Source organism: Chaetodon trifascialis, chromosome 10 (genome assembly GCF_039877785.1).
Source record: "Chaetodon trifascialis isolate fChaTrf1 chromosome 10, fChaTrf1.hap1, whole genome shotgun sequence".
NCBI classification, from domain to species: Eukaryota; Metazoa; Chordata; class Actinopteri; order Chaetodontiformes; family Chaetodontidae; genus Chaetodon; species Chaetodon trifascialis.
This window is the reverse complement of record NC_092065.1, coordinates 18,981,763-19,004,224: the sequence shown is the minus strand read 5'-3', so window position 1 is coordinate 19,004,224 and position 22,462 is coordinate 18,981,763. Positions and strand designations below refer to the sequence as shown.

The 22,462-nt window shown below is 40.2% G+C and overlaps 1 protein-coding gene across 1 annotated transcript in view; it reads left to right on the top strand.

Moving 5' to 3' along the window:
- The window catches only part of LOC139337141 (synaptic vesicle glycoprotein 2B-like), a 38,235-nt gene extending 15,940 nt beyond the window's left edge, over nucleotides 1–22,295 (top strand). The window contains exons 2-15 of the mRNA XM_070971582.1: nucleotides 1,294–1,956; nucleotides 5,708–5,934; nucleotides 8,915–9,095; nucleotides 10,307–10,458; nucleotides 10,966–11,099; nucleotides 11,323–11,412; nucleotides 12,144–12,257; nucleotides 12,585–12,673; nucleotides 12,981–13,056; nucleotides 13,208–13,296; nucleotides 14,855–14,988; nucleotides 16,166–16,366; nucleotides 17,643–17,802; nucleotides 17,967–22,295. Coding sequence (XP_070827683.1) covers nucleotides 1,721–1,956; nucleotides 5,708–5,934; nucleotides 8,915–9,095; nucleotides 10,307–10,458; nucleotides 10,966–11,099; nucleotides 11,323–11,412; nucleotides 12,144–12,257; nucleotides 12,585–12,673; nucleotides 12,981–13,056; nucleotides 13,208–13,296; nucleotides 14,855–14,988; nucleotides 16,166–16,366; nucleotides 17,643–17,802; nucleotides 17,967–18,150 — 2,067 coding nt within the window. The 5' untranslated portion in view covers nucleotides 1,294–1,720 and the 3' untranslated portion in view covers nucleotides 18,151–22,295. The remainder of the gene's footprint in view (nucleotides 1–1,293; nucleotides 1,957–5,707; nucleotides 5,935–8,914; nucleotides 9,096–10,306; nucleotides 10,459–10,965; nucleotides 11,100–11,322; nucleotides 11,413–12,143; nucleotides 12,258–12,584; nucleotides 12,674–12,980; nucleotides 13,057–13,207; nucleotides 13,297–14,854; nucleotides 14,989–16,165; nucleotides 16,367–17,642; nucleotides 17,803–17,966) is intronic.
- Nucleotides 22,296–22,462: the final 167 nt, after the last annotated feature.

Here is a 22,462-nt window from a genome sequence, read left to right as displayed (position 1 = left end):
AAATGACTTGCACCTTCTTTGCCAATGTTCTTTGACATAATATGACACATATTTTCAGTTTGATGGTGCATGTCAGGGACCTGCACTAGTGAGTGGTCTTTTTGGCCACACTAAGGACTGGATAGGCAGGAAGAATTGCCTTCATCCTCTGACTTTTTATCTCCAGCCATCATCAGGTCGACATGTTGATGTGTCCATTAACTTGTTTAATGACCTGCAAAACTAATTATCATTAATGCACATTCTCATCAGCCAAAGCTTTACTTCGTGGTAAACAATATACCTGCTAAACACCAGCATGTTAGCATTGTTCTGTGAGCATGAATGTAAACTATTTCATTCACATAGGATTTGTTTTCCTTCGTTGTGCTTGATTAGTATGATGATAATGCTTTTACCTTCTTTAGACTGAAGAAGTGAAGTGTGTCTAACAGGTTGATAACAGTACGTGGTTAAGTGATGGTCATGTCCAGTAAATTCCAATAAAATTACAGGATTCACTGTTTATTAATAATGAGTTATAGGAGAAAAGCCTCCCATATGCCATGTGACCACTCTGAGAATGTACAATGATCGCCTGAATCATATTACTGCAGTGAGTTTCAGTAGGGATCAGCAGCATGGAGCAGGCTTAAGTGCAGGTTTTAAAAACTGAAAATCTCTCCAAAATTACACTGATATGATTTCTCTTGTCAAGCAAATGAAAAATTAACTGCACAAAACCTGATTGGCCAGGAAGGAATCTTCATCTTATCATATGTAAACACCATATGACCAGCAGCGGCTTCATATGTTAGCCTGAACCTCTTCCAGGACCATCTGCCTCCACAAACAGCCTGCAATAAAAACTCCATGGACGAATGGAGTTTCATCACTTACCCTCTAATGTTTTGCATTGCAGGATGAGTGGTACAGCATTTACAACACTTCAAGCAAGACTGTGTGTGAATGCATGTGTGGTCCATTTGTGGTCCAGCAAGAAAAAACAAAAAACAAAAACAAGACAGAACCACTAAAATTTCCGCTTAACAGTTATTTGTTACCCCAAAACCACAAATGATGAGGTGGTTGTGGGCAAACAAACATGATTCATTTACTTGTCGATGAGCATAAATATAAAAAAAACCCTAACCTCAAAGTTGAACTAGTTCAGCATATTAAAAACATTAAACATGGCATAAAAGGGTAGACAGTATTCAGTAATCAAAGTCTAGAATATTGCAAGACTGTCTTATGCAAAGAGACCTTTTTTTTAGTTTTGAGAATAAACTAACTAACTTTTTCTGTTTTAAGGAGTAAAAACTGAAGACAGGATCTGAGGACCAGCACCACCACAGCGACTAAACCCGGGAGCTGACACGGACACCCATGACTACACAAGGAAGTTCCACCTGGAGCTCTTTCATGTTCACAGTATCTGCTCTTATATAGAAAATCATGACTGCATAAAATGCACTGCACAAGAAAGTGGGCCAATTTGAGATGTTAGATGTTAACGCCATTATTCACTATTAACTCTACAGGCCAGCAGGAGCAACACAGTCACTGGTATTAATGACTGTGGCACCAGCAGTTTAGCATAATTTGCACTTTCAAACTAATTAAGTCATCATGCTAAACTAAAAGATTAACACCAGACTAGACATAATTGATAAGACAAACAAAAACCTTCTTCTTGCTGTAAAATTAGCTATTAGCCAAGCAGGCCTTCTTAGCCAAAATGGCTGACCCCTACCAAAACAACATATACCACCAAGGAGGAGGTGACAGCTATGGGACTTATGGAGAAGGTGGTGGCCATGATGGATATGGTTACCAGGCAGACTACCCTCCCCAAGAAGAGGATGCAGCGAGTGACGTGACTGAGGGACACGATGAAGAGGATCAGATGTACGAAGGAGAATATCAAGGGATACCGCATCCTGACGAGGTGAAGGCTGCACAGAGAGCCGCACGGTGAGACGCAGCATGTTTGTTCTTTTTGTTTCTTCTGTCAGTGTACCAGAAAGCACAGAAAAATGTTTGACAGCATGGCTACAGACCGCACTCTCAGATTTTTAGTCCACCCTCTGTAGGCCCCAATTTTCTAAGATTTGACCGTCCTGGACCCCTGATGCCCCAGTCTTCATAGACTCCAACCTTCCCAGATCCCAACTTTTTCACGGATCCATTAAATGCCTCATCTTCACAGACCATATCAGAGGTTCTGTATTTTTAGCACATATACTACAAATTACACATGTTTTACATGACAGCCCACCATTATGCAAACCATGCTGCTGGTGGTAGTGTTGGAGAGTAAAGTACATTTACTTAAGTACAGTTTAGTGGTAGATGTATTTTACTTGAATATTTCCATGTCTATATTCCATTTTCCACTACATTTAGCTGACAACTAAGTTACTGGATCTTTTCCTTTGTAAGAATTTACACAAAATACAGGTGATGCGTTTCTTAAAGAGAGCAAAAAACATTTTTCTGCAGACTTAGATTTGTCACTCTTGATACTCTTTGTATAATATGCTGATAACATTAATGTAAATGTACTTTTATGTACTTAAGCAGAATTTTGAATGCAGGACTTTTACTGTACCTGCAATGTGGTATTTTTAGATTGTTGTGTTGGCACTTTTGTTTAAGTGAAGGATCTGAATACTTACTCCACCAGTGGCCGGCACTTAGAAACATTAATGTGTATTTCCAGGCAGCCTGGGTTTCCATTCATTTTGTATAAGCAGACTCTTACTGAGTTACATAATCCATCGCAGTGGACAACAAGTCTGCATTAATTTTTGTCAAAGTTGCGTTTCCATTATGAGGTAATGCAGTGCAGGCTTTTAAATCAATCTACACTTTAATTCCATTAACACACACATATATTACTAAATAAAAATCAATGCACAGTTGGTGATCACAATGAATGATTACACATATCAATTATGTTTCTGCTCATTGATTTTCATACTGTCTCAATCCCACACACAGTCACAGCTGCAAAAAAGTGAATTGAAGGTGATGGTGAGATCTAGAAAGTTCTAGGAAAATCAAAACTAAGTACTACATTTTTGAGAAAACATTTAGCTTCCTCTTTCTGATGTTTTAAAGTCGAGCGATATCCTTTATTCTTCCTCTTGTCATTAAATGCCATAAAAAGATCCTGAGTGAATTGACACAGAGAACATCACAGAGACGTCACTGTCTGGACACTGTTTTTTCAACCAGAAAGAATATCTGCCTCTGCATCTGTATTTGGATAGAACACATGAAGTGGCCATGGTTTCTACATTAAATACAGCAACTGTTGTATTTTCTAACCAATTGTTCATTGCCATTGTAATTGCGGTGCCTTCAAAGCATCAAATTGGTTTAATATTGGCATATAATTCATTCTGAAATATATTTCAGTATCCTCAAACTGTTCTGTTTCTCTCGTTCTTGATATTCATTTTTAACTAAACTAAGATTTATCAAATGTCTGAAGCCTATGCATTATCAGTTTACGTTAGTCTTCGTATGTATAGCCTCACGACAATTAAGCAGAAAAGAGTCAAAACTCAGACAGTTAAACACAAATGACTAACATTTAATGAAACATGGTTGTGGCCAAGGTTCGCATGAAGGTGAGGTATGATGACAGGCACATTCAACCCAGGACACCTAATGCTGACGTCAGCTCAGGGGCCATGCAACCAGTTGGGGCCTTGGTTTCCAGGTCCATACAGGATGTTGACGCATACTGGGGAGGTGAACAATGTCCTTAGCACCCCTGAACGATGAGGGTTAGGGTTCAGATGTGTCTGAATTATAGACTGTCCCTCAAAATGTAGCATTTTAAAGTGACATTATTTCAGAAAAAAATAAATAATTGAAATATGCTGTTTGCATAAGTATTCAACTCCTAAGCTGTGGAAGCTACAAGTTTACACGGATGAAAAATACAATATTGCCTTAATGAGGACACAATTGGCCTATAATTGCTTCTGCCCATGGCACATAAAATAACCCATTTCTCAAGAGCAATGGCGTTATAAGGAAGTTAGAGATAAAGCCCCAGACATGCACTCAGGAAAAGGGTACAAACTAATCCAAGTGTTTGCATATCCCAGTGAGCACTGTCGCTTCAATAATGTGCAGATGGAAGGCCAGCCACCAAAAATCTAACAATCACTTTGACGGAGCTGCAGAGATCAGTGACTGAGTGGAATGAAGGTGCACCAGTAAACCAAATCTAACGCTATCCATGCCACAACAAAACCATCATGCTGTGGGGATGCTTTTCTTCAGCAGGCACTGGGCATCTTGTTTGAATCTTGGTAGAAACTGCAGAGTAGCTCAGAGTACTAATAAGAACAACTGACTGTAGGATCAGATTGGTTTAAACCTACTGTAGCTACTGCTGTCTTGTGGCACCTATTTGTTACTACATAATACATTTGACTGAGACATTAACACTCACTCACCTGCAGTGACTGAAAGCTGGCAACAAAAGCAATAGTCAGCACTGTCACCTCACAACAAGAAGGTCATGAGTTCGATTCCCGGTCAGGACAGGGCCTTTCTGTGCGGAGTTTGCATGTTCTCCCCATGTTTGCTTTGGTTTCTTCCTGGTTCTCTGGTTTCCCCCACCATCAAAAACATGTATATTTGGTTAATTCGTACTCAGTCCCCAGGCGCTGCACAGTTGCCTCCCAGGGTTTCTGATACTAAGGATGTATTAAATGCAGAGAACCAATTTCCATAACGGGATCAATCAAAGATAATGTCACTTAAGCTTAATTAGTTAATTAAAACACACTCACACAAAAAAAAAGTAAAATAATTTAAAAAATATCGAAACTTGGAAACTACTACTACTTATATTACTGTTATTTGAGCTACTCACTTATTTGTATACACTAATTAATTCTGCTCATCTAACTTTACACTTTTCTCTATTTTATTCTGGTACCAGCAGCTGCAACTGAGGTGTGCATTAGGTTATGGAGACATTTGCGCATTCATTGCTAATTATTCATGACACCTTGGCAGAGCTCCAAAAGGCAAAACTGCATACAATATTACATTTTTCAATATATATGAGTCACCAAGTCAAGCCTCAGCTCTTTGCCTGTTAGTGTCGAGTCAAATCGAGCCTTCAGGCATTCAGGTCTCCATGAGTTGTATCTTGTTGTAACCACAAACGGATGTTGGGGAGTTGTAATTTGTTTTGTGATAACACTGAATCCTAACTTTTTTTTTTACTGTGTCAGATATATCAACACCATTTCACTTCCACCTGCTGCGCTCAGAGATGCTGGACCTCCTCCTCTGTTAAATTGCGATGTGCACAATTGACAAATGGTCTGATTCTTTCTGCTGTGTAACAGTCTGCTTTTGTTCTGGTTTTGTTTTCGTCTCGTCTGTGTCACACAGGCGGGAACAAAGATGGACAGAAGTGCAGTCCCAGATTTAAAGCTCTCAGAGAATCACAGCATAGATTTTAACCGTCATGCTTCAAGACTTGGTTTTGCACAGGGATTTTGCACAGATCAGATTTTCAGCAATATCAATTCCCTCATCAAATTATATTCCTGTTTAATACCTCAATGTGACACCAGAGCCAGACATCTTTCAGTTAGAGATGCTCATGAAGCTGCAAAAGGAATCAAAGATTGTTGACAGTATTCAACTCATTTACTTTTCCTCTTTTCCTCCTTCTGTGTGTCAGGGCTAAAACTCGAGCAGCCGGCAGCGCGGTCTCTGAACTCGAGGAGTTATCTGAACAATACCAGGACATCATGGAGGACTGTGGTCACGGGAAGTTCCAGTGGACGCTGTTCACGGTGCTCGGCCTGGCTCTGATGGCAGATGGAGTGGAATGTTTTGTGGTTGCGTTCGTTCTACCATCTGCAGAAAAAGATCTGTGTCTGTCCAATGCAGAGAAAGGAATGTTGGGTAAGGGCTTTATTGATTTATTGTTGCTTACGGAGTGGTTTCTTTGCGAGAAGTGTTTTTATGTGGTCAGGTCTGCGCTGCTGTCGGTGGAGCAGGATCGGTGATGTAGTGATGCATTGATTCTCTCTAGTTGGTCTGAGCTTCCCTGAGCAGAATCGCTGTCTCTATTTCAGTTTGATTTGATTTTGATGTGATTTCTGTATTCCTCTGAGGGTTTGACAGAGAAGCACAAGTTGTGATGTGTTTGCTAGAGTTTCTCCATGTAAAGGAACTTGAACTCTTGGGTGATCATTCAGTTAAACTAGACATCATCTCTTGGATCCAGGGCTTGTGTCGCTGAGATCTGCCAGATAACATATCAAGACAAGCAGTTTAACACAAAAAACTCAAAGCATTTTCTGGCTTTGTGTGAATAAAATATGAAAGCTGATGAAGCTATTATTAATTTTTAGAAATATAGAGCACTCAAAGCACTTTGTTAAAGGGAGACTTTGACTGGTTCCTTTCACCTTGCAGGAGTGACATACAGGTGCATGCCAGCAAACCATGACATCACTTTTGGGTGAGGTTACAGGTGCAACAAAGCCCACTTCCAACCACACTCAACCACACCCATCAGTGATGCTGGTTGTGGTCACAGGTGAAACAGGCTGCTTTTCAGTCTGCTGTTTAGTTACTCTTTAATTAGCCAATGGACACTGAGGAGGAAGTAATGAATCATCCTGTTGGATGGGGAGCGAGTAGTGTAAATGGAGAAGGGGATGATGACAAAACAGGAAAGGAGCAGAGAAAAGGTGAGGAAGGAAGAGAAGAGGTTAGAAAAGATGGAAAGAAGAGATGGAAGGAAAAGGAGAACATGAAGAGAGAGAGAGAAAAGTGAAAGAGAAAAGAAAACAGCACACAAGTGAAGAGGACAAGAAAAGAAGAAAGATGGGAGGAGTAGAGAGCTGAGTGCTGCAGCGTGGCTGTCACACAGATGTGCTGCTGAAGCTCATAAGAGATTTGATATGTGCCACAACTCAGTTCAACCGGCACCAGAATGAAAAGACAAGTATGTGTGTGTGTTTAGTGTGTGTTCATTTTTTTTTTTAGTTATATGTGTGTATTTTCTCTTTTGAGACTCATGTGAAACAGATTTAAAGAGGGGACCTTTATTGACCTCTACTGGTAACCAGAGGAAACTGTGACATGAACATCCATTACCTGCAGCATCAGCTGACTTTCCGTCTGGTGCTGGGCAGTCCTTCTTTGTGTTCATAATCAGCAATCCTCTCAAAACCTTCTCCCCTCCGTCTGCAACCACCAGACTCAGCAGCAGAAAGGGTGGCGGCTATAGCTGAGAGACAAATCAGGGATACTTTTTTCCCAACTTTCTGTCCTTTGTTACCATCTGTCCATCAGATAAGGGGGTGACCCTCATATAATATGCTTTCTGTGTTTCTTTCCCGCTTTTTCCATCCGTCTGTCCGTCTCATTTTCTTACTGCTCAGACAGATGGAGACTCAGCAGCATCAACCGAAGCCCTTTACACACACACACACACACACACACACACACAATTTGTGACTAACTGACACAGGATTAAGAAACTGAATGGATTTTAATCAGCTTCTGAAGTTCTGAGGGGAGAAGCAGACTTACAGACTGACAGATTATGCTCTCAAATATTAAATACATGGTGCAGTTCATTCATTTGAGTTCCCATCTATCCTTCCTGTTTTTCCTCTCTGCCTCCACTCTCTCTCCATCTCTTTCCCCTCCTCCTACTGTACACTATCTTCCCCTCCGGCTTGCTCTTCTTCTCTTGTCTCACACTTCCTCCATTCTCCCACCTCACCTCGGTTTGAGAGCTGTGTCTTCGACAAGACTGTGTGTCTGTGTTGGCGTTCTGACTCAGCAGACACAGCCAGAGTCATCGATACTCTCTGTCCTGACCTTGGAAAGAGCCGTGCAGCATTTCAGTGATGCTCCATGTTTCAGTTTGGAAATAGATATGCATTAAAGCTGTTCTTACTAGAGCAGGGAGCTGAATTTTGTTGTACTGAAAGTCTCCATGTGCAAGTATAGAAAATGCTGTTTGTTTTGTCAGCTGTTCTGAAAATGGCATATTTCTCCTCAGCTGTCCGCCCATATCAGTTCATGCTTCATATTAAATACAGTAGAACCACAAAGCAAGGTTTTGATGAATAGCAAGGTTTTGGAGATTGAAGAGGTGAAACACATTTTCATCTCTCTGACTGGTCAGTACATAACTGGCTGGGCTTATTCAACTCTCAAACTGTTGTTTTGAGTTTGCTTCCAGTTTTCTTGTTGTGAAAACTGAGCTCATGAGATCTTATTTAGCTGTGTAAGCCAAGGTTTTAATATGTGTACAATTTCCAAATTCTTAAGGCTGATAGAACATTTCCAGTAAGATAAGATAAACAATGAAAAAATAATAATAATAAGATAAACCGCAGACATGTTGAATCACCACAACACTCTAGAAGTTGTTCCTGAGATAACAAAAAGCTGGACGAGCTGTTGCAAACGCATTGTGGTAAGGTGAAATTTCTGACTTTGAACAAGCTTGTGAAGGTTTGTTTATTTCACCAACGGAACAGAACATGGTTGTAGAGGCCAGTAAAGTGGATGGCTGGATCATGTATAGACTCATTTCGCTGTATGAAGCAGGATGATACTAAAAAAGAGAAAAGGTTAGTCAAAGTTAGTAAATCCTCAATAGGTGGCTTTGAAACAAACCAGAGGAGGAACACACTCCCTTCAATACCTTCAAGCCAACACCAATTAGCATGCAGCTGACATTAAAGGGTGATATAATGCTCACCATATCATCGTGTTTATGAGGTTTTGAACAAACCGGAATGCACCAGGATTTAAAAAGCAAAAGAAATGTGTCGCTTGAAGTCTCAAAAGAGTCTAATTAGTGTGTTTCCTTGATGTGAGCGCACAGGCAGTCTCTATGTTTCTCTCACTGCAGGTCTGATGGTCTTCCTGAGCATGATGGTGGGAGCGTTCCTGTGGGGCGGTCTGGCAGACAAAGTTGGCCGTCGGCGTTGTCTGATTGTGGCATTAGCTATAAACTGCATCTTTGCCTTCCTGTCTTCGTTCGCCCAGGACTACGGCTTCTTCCTCTTCTTCAGGCTGCTGTCTGGCATTGGGTAACACTTACAAACACACACTCTCTTCCTTTGTAAACAGCTTTCCTCTTCCTCTTGCATGCATGCTGCTTACAGTCTGGCACCTGGACGTTGCCATTTCGCTGCCAAGTCTCAGTCTCACCTGTGCGCTGTTATTGGCTGGGGGCTACACACTCACTGCCCCAAAAACATCCCAACCCCAGCAAAATTAAAAAGAATAAAAATGAAATTAGAGGCAGAGGGCCACACACTTCAGTGATGATTGAAGGGGACCACATTTGTCTGAGTCAATACCTTGCTCTTTAGGAAAATCCTGCATATTATACCTTTAACACTTTTCAGCACATATGTTATCAAATCAATGATAATGATCAATTGGATGTATCATAAGGAAAATGAATCATATCCATATAACATTATAACACAATGCATTTTTATAAAATTAGGGGTTGTTTTACAAACATGTATGGTAAATCTGTTTCTCTCTGTCTATATAAATCAGATGTTCAATTTGCTGTCATTCATAGCCACCAATGTGCAACATATCCTAGCACAGCAATGGTTTTATTCACTAGTCTTTTACAAGCTTCATGAGTGTCATAGAGCGTTTTCAGCCATTAATGCAGCTTTTTAATATGGAGATCACGCAACAAATCAAGCTCCACACAGTCCATATGCGGAGTCTGGTTCGTGTTTCACTGCAGTTGCACAGCAGCGTGTTCCATCTCAGAATAACTGTGGTCCACAGGGAGCCACGCTGACTCAGAAAGGAGGTCACATACTGAGCACAGCACAGTGAATGTGATGCACAGTCACTAACAGTTTGCACCACAACAATGCTTGCCTCATATGTATGTACCCTCTCTGCTACAAATATCACATCTGCACCAACATGTAGGAATATTAATGCTTTTTAGTCTGTTTGTGGAATTGATATAAATAAAGTTCACCCTTTGTTCATCATACTGAAGTATCTCAACTTTGCTTCGTGATGTCCAGTTTTAGTTTGCTATTTAGTGGATATAGTTTTACAATGGAAAAGCTTTTTTTCCAGCTCAGTGGTCAGTGATTTCTTCTTCTACCAATCTAAATTAAACTCTTCCTTTGTGTCATTATTTCCCCATTAATAAAAACCGGTTTATGCTGATTTTGTGGTTGTGTTTTTAAATTGTTTGCTATAGTTACCACTCTCTCTGTTTGCTTTTTTTCTCATCATCACTCTCTCCTCTCAGTATTGGCGGCACAGTGCCCATTGTGTACTCCTACTTCTCCGAGTTTCTTCAGATGGACAAGAGAGGAGAGCATCTGTCCTGGCTGTGTATGTTCTGGATGATTGGTGGGATCTATGCTTCGTTCACTGCCTGGGGAATCATACCCAGATACGGTGAGAACTCAAATATGGACAGTTGAGACAGAAATCTTATCTTGACTCAAAGGATCAGGCTTTTAGTAACATTAATCTTATATCCTGGGGTTGGACCCCACGTGGAGTTAAAGCAGATGAGGATGAGATAGAGGTAGTAGGCACCCCCCTTGTTAACCCTCACCTGCTGCATAAAATTTAAAGGTGTAATTACTCATCAATTTAACACACATAGTATAAAAGACAGTCGTAGTAGGAAGAGAAAGAAGATAACTGGATAAAATGGACTCGTAAAATGAACATAAAGGACAGCCCTTCATGTCCTATACCTTGAAAATCTCCTCTCACGCCAGCAATCCCATTGTGCTATGCAACTTGGACCTTTAGCAGTGTTTTAGTGTGCTGGTTCCATGACCAGCACACCCAGTACTAATTATTCTGAATGTCAAAGTAAAGAATGGTGTCAAAGATTATTGTCAAATGGATAAGTGTACATGCATGCGTGTGCGTGTGTGTGTGTGTGTGCAGGCTGGGGGTTCAGTATGGGCACAGAGTTCCAGTTCCACAGCTGGCGGGTGTTTGTCCTGGTCGCGGCTCTTCCTGCTATTGCGTCTCTGGTTGGACTCACCTTCATGCCTGAAAGCCCCCGCTTCCTGTTGGAGGTGAGACTGCAGACATGTTTACATCTGACATCTAGTCCCGTACTTACATAAGGACTAGCAGTTCACAGTTCAAATGTTTCTGTGGGCTTCATTAAACCTGAACTACCATGTTGCAAATTAGTTCCAGCAATGTGTTTTTTCCCCCTTATACTGGAGAATTGTTTTTAAATTGCTGCCTGCATGCTTGAATGCATGTGTCTGTGTTCCTGTGTTTGTTGAGCAGAATGCAAAGCATGATGAGGCATGGATGATCCTGAAGCAGGTCCATGACACCAACTGGAGGGCCAAGGGACAGCCAGAAAAAGTCTTTACTGTGAGTACACGCTGCTGCCCAGTAGGGATGTAACCAATACATCATTCAGATATGAACAAATGTGCAGCGAATACATACATTTTTCCCAGGAATATCTGTGAAAACGACAAACTGTCGTGATCCTGTCAGATTTACAGTTCAGTACACCCAGTTAACTGTCTAAATACGCTTGGTAAATAACAGACTGCATTGTATATCCCACTGGATGAAAATTCAAGGTTCAGCCTGAAGGCGCTGACAGTGTGCAGGCAGTCGATGTGAAGGTAGATATGTTCCTTCCTTGTCTTTGCCTAGAAGGTGTTGATACACATCTGTTGCTGAATGTTAATGACCTCATGTTACTAAATTCTCACTAGAAACATGCTCTAGCATCAAACATGCAGTATGAAATACTGACATAGACAAGCTGAGCTGACCATTTACCATTTATTTGCACAGATACCAAGTGCAGACAGGATCAGACGGCTGCCCATTTGACAGAAGTATCTGTCATCTATTTTTTGAGAGATTGGAGTTTTTCCGAAAATGCATTACGAAATAGTTTGCGTTCTTGCTGAGGAGATCCACACCGTTCTCATATCTGGAGTCAGTTAGCTTAGCTTAGCATAAAGACTGAAAACAGGGGATAACAGGGTTACCATGACTCTGTCCAAAGGTCAAAAGAATATGTTCAGGAGAATCCACTCGGACAAAGATCAGATATTATCTTAAACTGTATTTTATCTTTTCAGGTGACTCACATCAAGGCTCCAAAGACAGCAGAGGATGAGTTTATTGAGATTCAGGCCGCAACAGGAACTGCTGTGCAACGATGGGCTGTACGCTCACTCACACTCTGTAAGCTGGTATGTAGTATCACACCCAATACAGGAGCAGACTGAAGCCGGCAACATGCTGGCTCAGTGGATTAAGGCATGTTGTTTAGACCGAGGCCTCAGAAGAGGGTGGATGTGGGTTTGTTTTGTAGTCCTCTCTTGGTTGCCTGTTTCCCTCCAGAGTCCCAAAGACTAGAGATAAGATAGAGGTTTTCGCACAACAGGGTTTAGGGCCAGAGGTGCCACCCATCTGTAGGATTAATGACTATTTAAACTTAGAATCTGTACAACTGTAAAACAGTAGCACTTTATATAGAGGGTCCATGATTCACTGCTTTATATGCATATTTGTCCCAGGTGTTGAGGAACATAGCGTCTCTCCTGTCTGCAGAACTGAGGTTTGCTACACTCTTCATGGCCATCATCTGGTTCTGCATGGCCTTCAGGTTAGTTCACCATGTCATGTATTACACCACCATCTATGCTGATGAGGAACAGCATGACAGAAATCATAGAAAGACAACAGACCAGAGTTACACCAGATGTCTCAGACTGCTGGTCCACTAAGGACACAACAAAGAGCGAGGCCATTTAAAAAACAATACAACCATATTTATAAAGCCGAGGGACAAGAGTCTAATCTCCAGTGTAATGAAGAGGCTGCAGTCTGTCTGCTTGGGTTGCAATTACATTTTGTTTGTTTTATGAACCTTCTATTGACTCAGTCCTCTCTCAATCTGCATCTTGTCACAGTTACTATGGTCTGTCTGTTTGGTTCCCTGACATGATCAAACACCTTCAGTACGAGGAGTATGAGTCCAAGGTCAAGGTAGGGTGACCAAAATTCATGCAACTCATAGCAACACAGAGAGTTTTGTGCTGCTTTAGTGAAATTTTGATCTCAGATATTAAGCATATTCATGGTTTTTATACTGACATCGCTGCAGAAAACTGATTAATGTTGCTTTGTCTCTGTTTAGGTGTTCCATAAAGAGCGAGTAGAGAACTTCCATTTTAACTTTTCTTTGGAGAACCAAATCCATAAGGAAGGTGAATACATCCATGACAAGTAAGTCTGCCTGGGTCACCATCTGGACGCAGAGCAAACAGATTTCCTTTCAGGTATTGGAGGTTTTAACATTGCTTAGGTTCAGTCAAGATGTGAGATAAACAGCACTTTGAAAAAAAAATCAGTCAAATAAAATAGTTTCTCCAGTCTTTATTGACCAAATTCAAATATCATAGCCAACATAGAAACAAGAAAAACTGTGTTTAGGAAACTGTCAATGAGCATTGGGAACTTTGAGAACCATCATCTGTAAGTTTCTTACCAGAGATTATATTATATCAACACTTTATTACATTTATTGTGAATGTAGTGAAGCAATATTGTCTTTTGGTTCAGCTGAAATGTCTGTACCTTTTTACATAATGTTGTGTGCTAAAATGCTATTTAGCTAGTTACAGTTACAGGCTCATCTTTTAGGACAGGACTCCCTTCCATGCCTAAGTCTTACTATTAGGGCTATCAATCATTTCATTCGCAGTTATGCCGTTATGAGAAACTATGTTTTGCATGCTGTGTTTTGTTGTATGTGATGTTCTGGAATTGACAAAACATTAGCTATATGTCTGCAGGTAATCACTTGGTTGCATATGCTAATGCTCAGAACGAATAAACATTGAATTGCGCTGTGAAGACAGTAAACCTTGAAAGGTTTATGAAGGCTTCACACTTTCAATCACTAGTTTCAGATATTACAAACAACATACTTTTTTACAATCCATGTGGGTGAAGTCAGTGAAGATAAACCCTGATTTTGTGACAGCCCCCCCTCAAATCCCATAAGTTCCTCATAGCTCAATGTTAAAACTCCACTGAGCATGAAAATGTATGCAGCAATGGGAGGACAGAAGACCCCTCGACACAGAATCAGCAGCAGAGGTGCTTTACGTGAGCCACTGTTTACCTATGAAGCGAGTGAAGATGGCACACAACAACGCCGCTTTGGCGCTGTGATCTTTCAATGCGCAGCCAATGGGATGACAGCATCCCATGACATAACCTGCATGTGATCCATGATGGAAGAAAAGGACTTAAAAGGCCTCATGCTCTCAGTCCGTTCTTCATCATTGGGTTCTTACCCTACTTTGTGTGCCTTCTTTTGCACTCAGATTGAACCACCTCTGCAATCGCATGCACTTTTGTGGCCAGTTGACTCTCAAAATGAACTGGGAGGAAACTTAGGAACTTGGGGTTACTGTTTGGTGCTAAAACAAAATGATGGAGTGTATCTTCAAGGATGCTTCACCTCTGCATGAGAAAGTTTTCAGTGCAGATATACAGTATGTTACACTACTGTATATTATTTAACTTCTATGATTCTTGCAGAATTCGAACAGACAGAATTGGGTTTAACCTCCAACTAATCATGAATGGGATTAACAGGCTTCCACTGAATATATAATATTGCCATGGATATTATCATCAGTGGTGGTCATCTTGGATTTACCACAGTTGAGCCCATTCTGTCTGTTTTGATTCTATGCTGCCACAACTATAGAAGTGAGAGTCCATGTTTTCTTTGTCTGTTGGCTTGTGTGTGTGTCCCATCCCATTCCCATAGGTTCATCAGTATAGAGATGAAGTCAGTAAAGTTTGAGGACTCACTGTTTGAAGACTGTCGCTTTGAGGACATCAGGTCCACAGACACAGTGTTTGAGAACTGCACCATCCGTTCCACTGTCTTCTATAACACAGGTAGGTTCGGCTGGAGCAGGGGTCTGAAATAACGAATTACTCCAGTGCAGAACATAAGAGTGACTGCAGGTTAGAGGTTAAATATTAGGTTTGTCAAAAGCTTTGCTCACAGGAACAAATGCCAGCTATCAGTGTCCACTGGACCGTACTTGAACAAAAAGCAGTCTCATTGGCTCCATCTTCACCTCATTCCTTAATATGTGGGTTTCCAATGCGGTCGAGGTGGAAAACAAGTGGGCCCCATGCAAACCATTATTCTCAGACACCATTATTATGTCAAAGGTGATTGTTGTTCCACACATGTTTAACCACTGGAAACCAGAAAGGTTAAACAAATATTTGCAATGCTCAGATGCTACTCAGTGCTAAACATGATATGCAAGTCTTTCACCGTAAGACATGTCATACTGACAGCACTGCATTGCAAAGCCACAACGCTTGTAATCCATAACCTATTCCAGTAATGGGCTGCTTAGGTAATGTAGTGTTTAGCAGCAAAATCCACAGTTTACAGTTTACTTCTCCAAAAAAGGTTTAGACCTTTTTGTCTAAACTTTAAGGCACCCTTGTAAGGGATTTCTAGGTTGTGACTAATGGCTCTATCGATGGTTAATAAATAGTTTCCTAATGCTGTATAGATCAATTATAAGACATTTACATTTGGGTAAAAAGAAAATTATTTCGCTGGACTCCTTACTCGCTGACCTGAAAAAGGGCTGTAGTGTGTCTAAAACACAATAAATGTATGAATATCTTGATCTATCATCTGCACTTACTCACTCGTTATAAATGGTGCCTTGGTAGAAGGTTGGGCCAACCTTTCCTCCAGTCTGATAATGAAGTTACTATTTCAGTGAATAACATAAGATTTGTGGATGACAAAGAAACCTTTATTAGTTGATTAATCTTTCCCTCGGGTCAAGCATTGTTCCCAAAGCTGTCTGGACAGAATTTATGTCAAAGTGTTCCACCAACTCTGACCAGCTGTCTAGCTCCAATAGTCCATGGCTCTTTTAGACATGTACTGCCATGTGTGTAAGTAGGTAGAGAATGGCAGTTCAATGCATAACAGAGATTTCTATCAAAATCCAATTATGCAGTTTCCTGAATCAGGTCCAAGGACCACCAGTTGACCCTCTTCCATAAGTTCCATCTTATGTTTCCCTGTTCTCTGCAGACCTGTGGGAGGAGAAGTTCATCGACTGTAAGATGGAGAACACCTCCTTTGAGCACAACAAACACGGCTGTCACCTGGACACTGTTGAGGAGAACGACGTTCTTATTTACCTGGTCAGCTTCCTGGGCAGTCTGGCTGTGTTGCCAGGCAACATCATCTCCGCTCTCTTCATGGAGAAGATTGGCAGAGTCAAGATCATAGGTGATTTTTTTTTAAGTTTGTTAACCTTTATTTTGACATTACATTACAGTGTCATGGACGTGTTTGTACATATCTGTGTGTAGAATGATTTTTGTCAATGCCGTGTCTTTAACAGTGTATTATTTATGTAACATACAGCATCAGTTTAGTATGTGGGTTCTTTTGCTTTGAAATATTTGACTTGTGCTTTACAGGGTCTGCACATTGAGCAAGCCAGGCTATTAAAAAGGGTTTGAAATATGCTGTAAAGATCTCTTGAAAAACCAGTCATAACACCCAGCTCAGGGCTGCTCTTCATTCACAGAATGAAAATAAAGATGAAGACGGACCTTCAAGTTATACTGAAACTCACAAAGGACAATTCACCTCTGTCCTTTGCAATCTAAATGGACTGGCATGCTTTCTGAGACACCACAGCCCACATGGTCCACGTATGCTTCAGCTGCATCCCACCCCCTGTATCCAGTACAGTACACACAGTCCATATTTAGATCAATAGCTTGAGTTTGGACCAGCAGTACTGCTGCAGTTCAAAGTGGTAAATGAAGCTTAGTGTCCTGTGATAGCCATGTTATTGGCACTCCCACACTATAACACTGCCTCCTCTGTGCCATTTACAATGGATTAAATATTACATTTTCATGGGCAATATATTGCATTTGAAGCATCAATAAATATGGAAAACTTCAGAATTATGACTGTTATTATAAATGTTCAATAAGGAGAAATGCCAGGATGAGACAAAACAGTAGATGAAATGTTAGAAATATCACAATAAAAATACCCATGGTATGATACTATATCAAACGTATATTTTACATCAAACTCATGACAGGGTAGTTTAAAGTGATCACCTTTAAGGGTCACAATTACTGTATTACTTTAATGTTTCATAATTATGACGTAATATGTTATGTATATGGACACACCAAGTCTAAGACAACATCAAGTCTCATGTTGTTGAATAAGTGTCTCATTGTTTTATAATTTGATTATTTTTATCATTACTAAATTGTCAGCCTTTTGTTCTTTTCCCTGTGGTTTCAGTGTTGTGTGTCTGTAATCTTTGCACCTCCACATCAGTGGCCAGTCAAACATTGTGGGTTGACTTTCTGGTTGTTAGCAGTGGTTGCAGTGGTTTTCTGTTCTGTTGACTTAAGTCATTGTGGTTGTTGCTGCTTTTCCACCAGTGCAGAAAAAAAACTGTGTTGCACAAATATGTTACATACAGTTAGACGAGCTGGATTCAACAATAGGAATTCTGTGAACTCCTCAGGTGGATCCATGCTCATTTCAGCAGGCTGCACCTTCTTCCTGTTTCTGAGCTTCAGCCAATCAGCAATCATTGCCCTCCAGTGCCTGTTCTGTGGTGTCAGTGTAGCTGCATGGAATGGCATCGAGGTGGTGACTGTGGAACTGTACCCTACGTCTAAAAGGTACCAAATGAAGATACAATAAAACAACTATGCTGAACAATTCTGTTTAGTGTACAAATTTATTGTACAAACTTTGTCGGCCGGACAAAATGTCACAGTTAAAGATCTTCCATCAAAGTGCTGGTTGTAGTGACAGTTTTATGTCTTGTCTCTGTGTCTCTCAGGGCCACAGCTTTTGGCGTGCTGAACGCTCTGTGTAAGCTGGCGGCAGTGCTCGGCAGCTCTATCTTCAGCAGCTTTGTGGGCATCACCAAAGCCATCCCCATCCTTCTGTCCTTCGCTGCACTGGTGTGTGGCGGCCTGGTGGCCCTCAAACTACCTGACACGCGAGAGAAAATCCTGCAGTGAGGTCATTTGAGACGGATAGGGGAGGGGGGCATCATCAGGGGAGGGAAAGGCCGAAACATTTGTTTAATTTTTGGAAGCTGTTTGAATTGATTTTGACTTCACTCTGCATTTGAAAGAAAGCAAGAATGGAAATCTATTAAATGTAATATGCCAAGCTCTCATTTTTTGCATGTGAACCCTTTTCATGTTCTATAGGCTTGATAGGGGAGGTGGTCTTTCCACTGATGATGGCAGGCAGACGGGTTAAGGTTTACACAAGTTTCAGTGTTCAAAAATGAGGCTGATGCTGAGAAAACATGCTTATTTCTGTTCAAGAAAGTGTGATCCCATAATGATGCAACAGATCTATTAAGATACACTGAATTTACTCACCTCGTGACGATGATACAAGTGAGTAATTATGTTAATCTAACTGGTTTTCATATCTTCTGCTTCTTGTCTTCTTACCAGTAGTTCCATGCATGATGGAAAATAATGTCAGACGCTATCCAAACATTTTCCGTGACCGGCACTTTTTTAAGCCTTTCAGCAATTATAGCAAAAACTCGCCTTTGCATTGAAATTGTGAAAGAGACTAAAGTTCAAGTCTTTAAATTTCCATCGTGCCACTGTCCAGTTTTCAACAATGATTTCCTTGTGTTCCTTGCTTGATCTTAGTAACATATTAGGATACTGTACCCATCTGTGGTCTGTATATAAAATCAACTCACAATTGCCACAACAGGATATATTCTTAAATTATTTGGTACATTTGGGCAAGTTGTATTCAAAAATGTAACACAAAAAAATATAAGCTTTATTTATAGTGCAGATACACACCTTTCCATTTTTCAAAGGATAAATCCTTTAATTTATAATAATTATTATTATTATTTTTATTTTTTTTATTTTTTTTTTTTTTTTTTTTTACATATTTGCAGAAGCAGCATTTCAGAAATAGATATTATAGGTATTTCTGCAGTGGAGATGCACTCTCAATTTCCATGGTTTGCCATTGAGTTGAGTAATTCATAGCCCTATATAGCTATCAAATCTTGATTTGAGCGATGGTTACTTACCATTAGCAATTTAAGACATTCAACATTTGGTGGCACTCGTTCTACTGTTAAGTTTACTGTCTAGCGCTGATTCCCACAAGACATTACTTTTTGTGCATTATAGAAAAGAGGTGGCCCAACTAGCGTTAGCATTCATACTTTAATGGGTCCAGCTGTGGTCTGTGGGATAAATGACCAGATTGTCATCACTCAGCAACAGGTGGTCCTGTAACCACAGCACATCACATCACAGATGTATACACAGATGGGCCTAAGGAACAGATAACTGTGTCTACCCCAAGCTAGCTAACTGACCACCCACACAGATACTATACCAATCAAATTACAGTACCAGCTTCATCAGTCGGCACCAAACTCACATCCCCTGGAGACGACTAATAAAATAAACAAAACTTAGATGTCTTCTTTTTGGTAACAAGTACACAGCTGAAAATACACACCAAGGCTATTTATAGTTCTTATAGTAAGTTCTCTTTGTGAAAATGAATTTTAGGTTGACTGCAATTGTCAACTGTGCAACTTAATTCTTTCAAAAAATGTTTTTTGAAAAAAAATAATCTTAAATTGCTTTTTGCAGCTGGAAGCCTCAGAATGAACTGCAAGTTCAGTCACTGAGAACTAAGCCCATGTTTGACTCCTTCTCCTTAATGTCCTCCTGCCATCAGTGCAGGGAAAACGTGCATCCTCGTCAGCTTGATGTACACTGACAACATGTATCTGACTCAAACTGTGTACATTTACTTTGCTGTCTCTGACTGACTGAAGTTTTGGATGGGTGTATTTTCTGGAACAGATGAGAGGTGGATAACATTTGGTCTGTTGGGTGTGATCATGTTGCTCTCTTTCTCTCTCCTTTTAAATCAGCGTAGTATTTGCTGCTCCGTCTCATTTTTCCACTCATACTCATTCTGCACCAAAATGGGTAATTGCATCATTGCACCATCTCGTGGAAGAAACTGAGAGCCACAGCTGGTTTGGTATTCCTGCTCATGTGCATTAGAAATCCTGCAGGGACAGTTATAGTAATTATTGAAAGTTTTAGTAATTGATTAAGTAATTTATAGACTAAAAACAGCAAACCATTTTGCTGTGCTACGTATCATTGTAAATGAATATGTTTTGATACTTTTACGTTTTTGGCTGTTGTACAATCATACAAAATAAGCAGAAAAATAATCAACATGTGAGGAGCATTTGTAATTACATTTGCCATTTCAAAAAGTAACCTAAAAATGAATGGTGGATTTATCAGTCAGAAAAGTGAGAAAGTGAGAAAATAAAACATTTGTTGCTTGATGATTGTTAGCATTGGTGTGTGTAGCATCAGTGTGTGGAACCAAGTCACTCTGCCCTTTACATGTAGCTTCACAGTCATCTTCATGACAGCTTGGATCAGTTATGACATAGCTGCTTATGTCATCTTATGACCGTGCTTTCATTTCTTTCTTCTTTCTTTGTTGCTTCCAGCACAGAGGCTTTACCCTCTTTATCAGCACTCAACAGTACAGTACAGCACACCAGCCACAGCACAGTACTGGTGTGTGGATGATGGATTTGTTCTTTTATTTTTGCACAGTTTGATGTTGAATATGTATTTATTATAGATGTGACTGGCTGTGAACGACTGCATGTCTGTCTAATGTTTTGTCTTCACTGTGTTTCAATGTGTCTTTGACGAAACGTGTGAGTTTAAAATGGTTTTGGTCTGGATTGTGTTTTTTATCACATAAAGAAAGACCCAGCAGCACCTGCATAGTGTTTAATATGAATTATCACTGGTTGGATTTGCACATGTGATATTGCTTCAGCAGTGGGAAACTACTGCGTGTCTGTGCTCAAGGTCTTCCACAAATACTTGTTGTCTGAACTGAGGATGTTCTGCTGCTGGTGACAAAGATCTCAAAGTCAACCTTCTTCTGCTGTTGCTCACTTTGCTTTCACCAAACTCGAAGCTGAAAATGTTAACTGTGTCTCAATGTAGGATGAGAAACTGTTCATAGACTGTTGCTTAACTCGACATAATCATAACTACTTTATTTTTATGAGATACACATTCATTAGCTGTTTCAGTGACATTTCTCTTATTATTGTAGAGGAAAAAAATAGAAATTAAAAGTAACAAGAGAGCAGTGGAGTCTGGATGAGCTGTGGTTGTTGTGTACGGTCACTGAGTCTCTCCTCAGACGCACAGTGGAAGCATTGCTTTGAATTGGGAATGTGAGATATTTTTGGTACCAGCAGATAAAATAACCTTTTCTACGGTATCATGTAAAAGCAGACAAAATTCAAAATGTCAGCAAGTCCCTTTAATAAAAGTTAATGGCAATAGTACAATATCATAGGTTTGCTTTAATTTACATTTAAAAAAAAAATCAATGCTTGCAATATTATGTTCTCTTACATAAAATATATTTAAAAGTGTCAGAAAGTGTCAAGAACTAATAGCACACGGTTTACCTACACATGCTGGTGACTCTGAATCTGATCCTGTGAAAAGCTGAACTGGTGTTAAAAAGCTTTTTTCCTCCACGTGAATTTTCCTGTTGAGCCTCAGATTCTGTCCTCTTGCACTGTAACAGCCATCCCAGAGCTGACAGCTTGGAAGCTGCCTCACTTTTGACAAAAGCTTTTCTGCAGTCCCAACACTTTCTGCCACAGTGCCATCAGGATCTTCATTTGGCTCAGACCTCATACATATAATGATCTTCTAGAGATCATATATAACATCATCTAAGTGAAGTGTCAGTCGTAATGCTTGTTTTTGTTTGTTTGATGTACAGTGTTACTCTGGTTCCCAGTAACAGTGAAATGGCTTTTGAATACAGTGTGTCTTCTTCTTAATTCATGTCTTGATTGGTTTAGACCTGTGTCTGACATTGCTGTAAAGCAGAGATAAAAAGCCATAATGTGTTCTTTGTTTGAATATTTTGTATTTTCAGTCGCTGTCTTTCGTTTCATTGGTGGTGGAGGAGAATTGCTGCCATGCAACATGTTTTTATTGTTTGATTACATTTCTGTGTGTATTTGTGGCTGTGACAAATCAGAATAATAAATTGAGTTCATCACTGCACAATGTTTCTGGTTAAATACATCACATGTTCATCAGCCATGACATCGTACAACATAAAAATCAGTGAAATGCAATAAATCCAATCATAGATCCAAAAAAATGGACATGCAGTTTGGTGAAGGTTGGACAAACATATGAAAAGAACCACAGCTTCGACTGGTATTAATGAGGTGCCTCCTTTGTA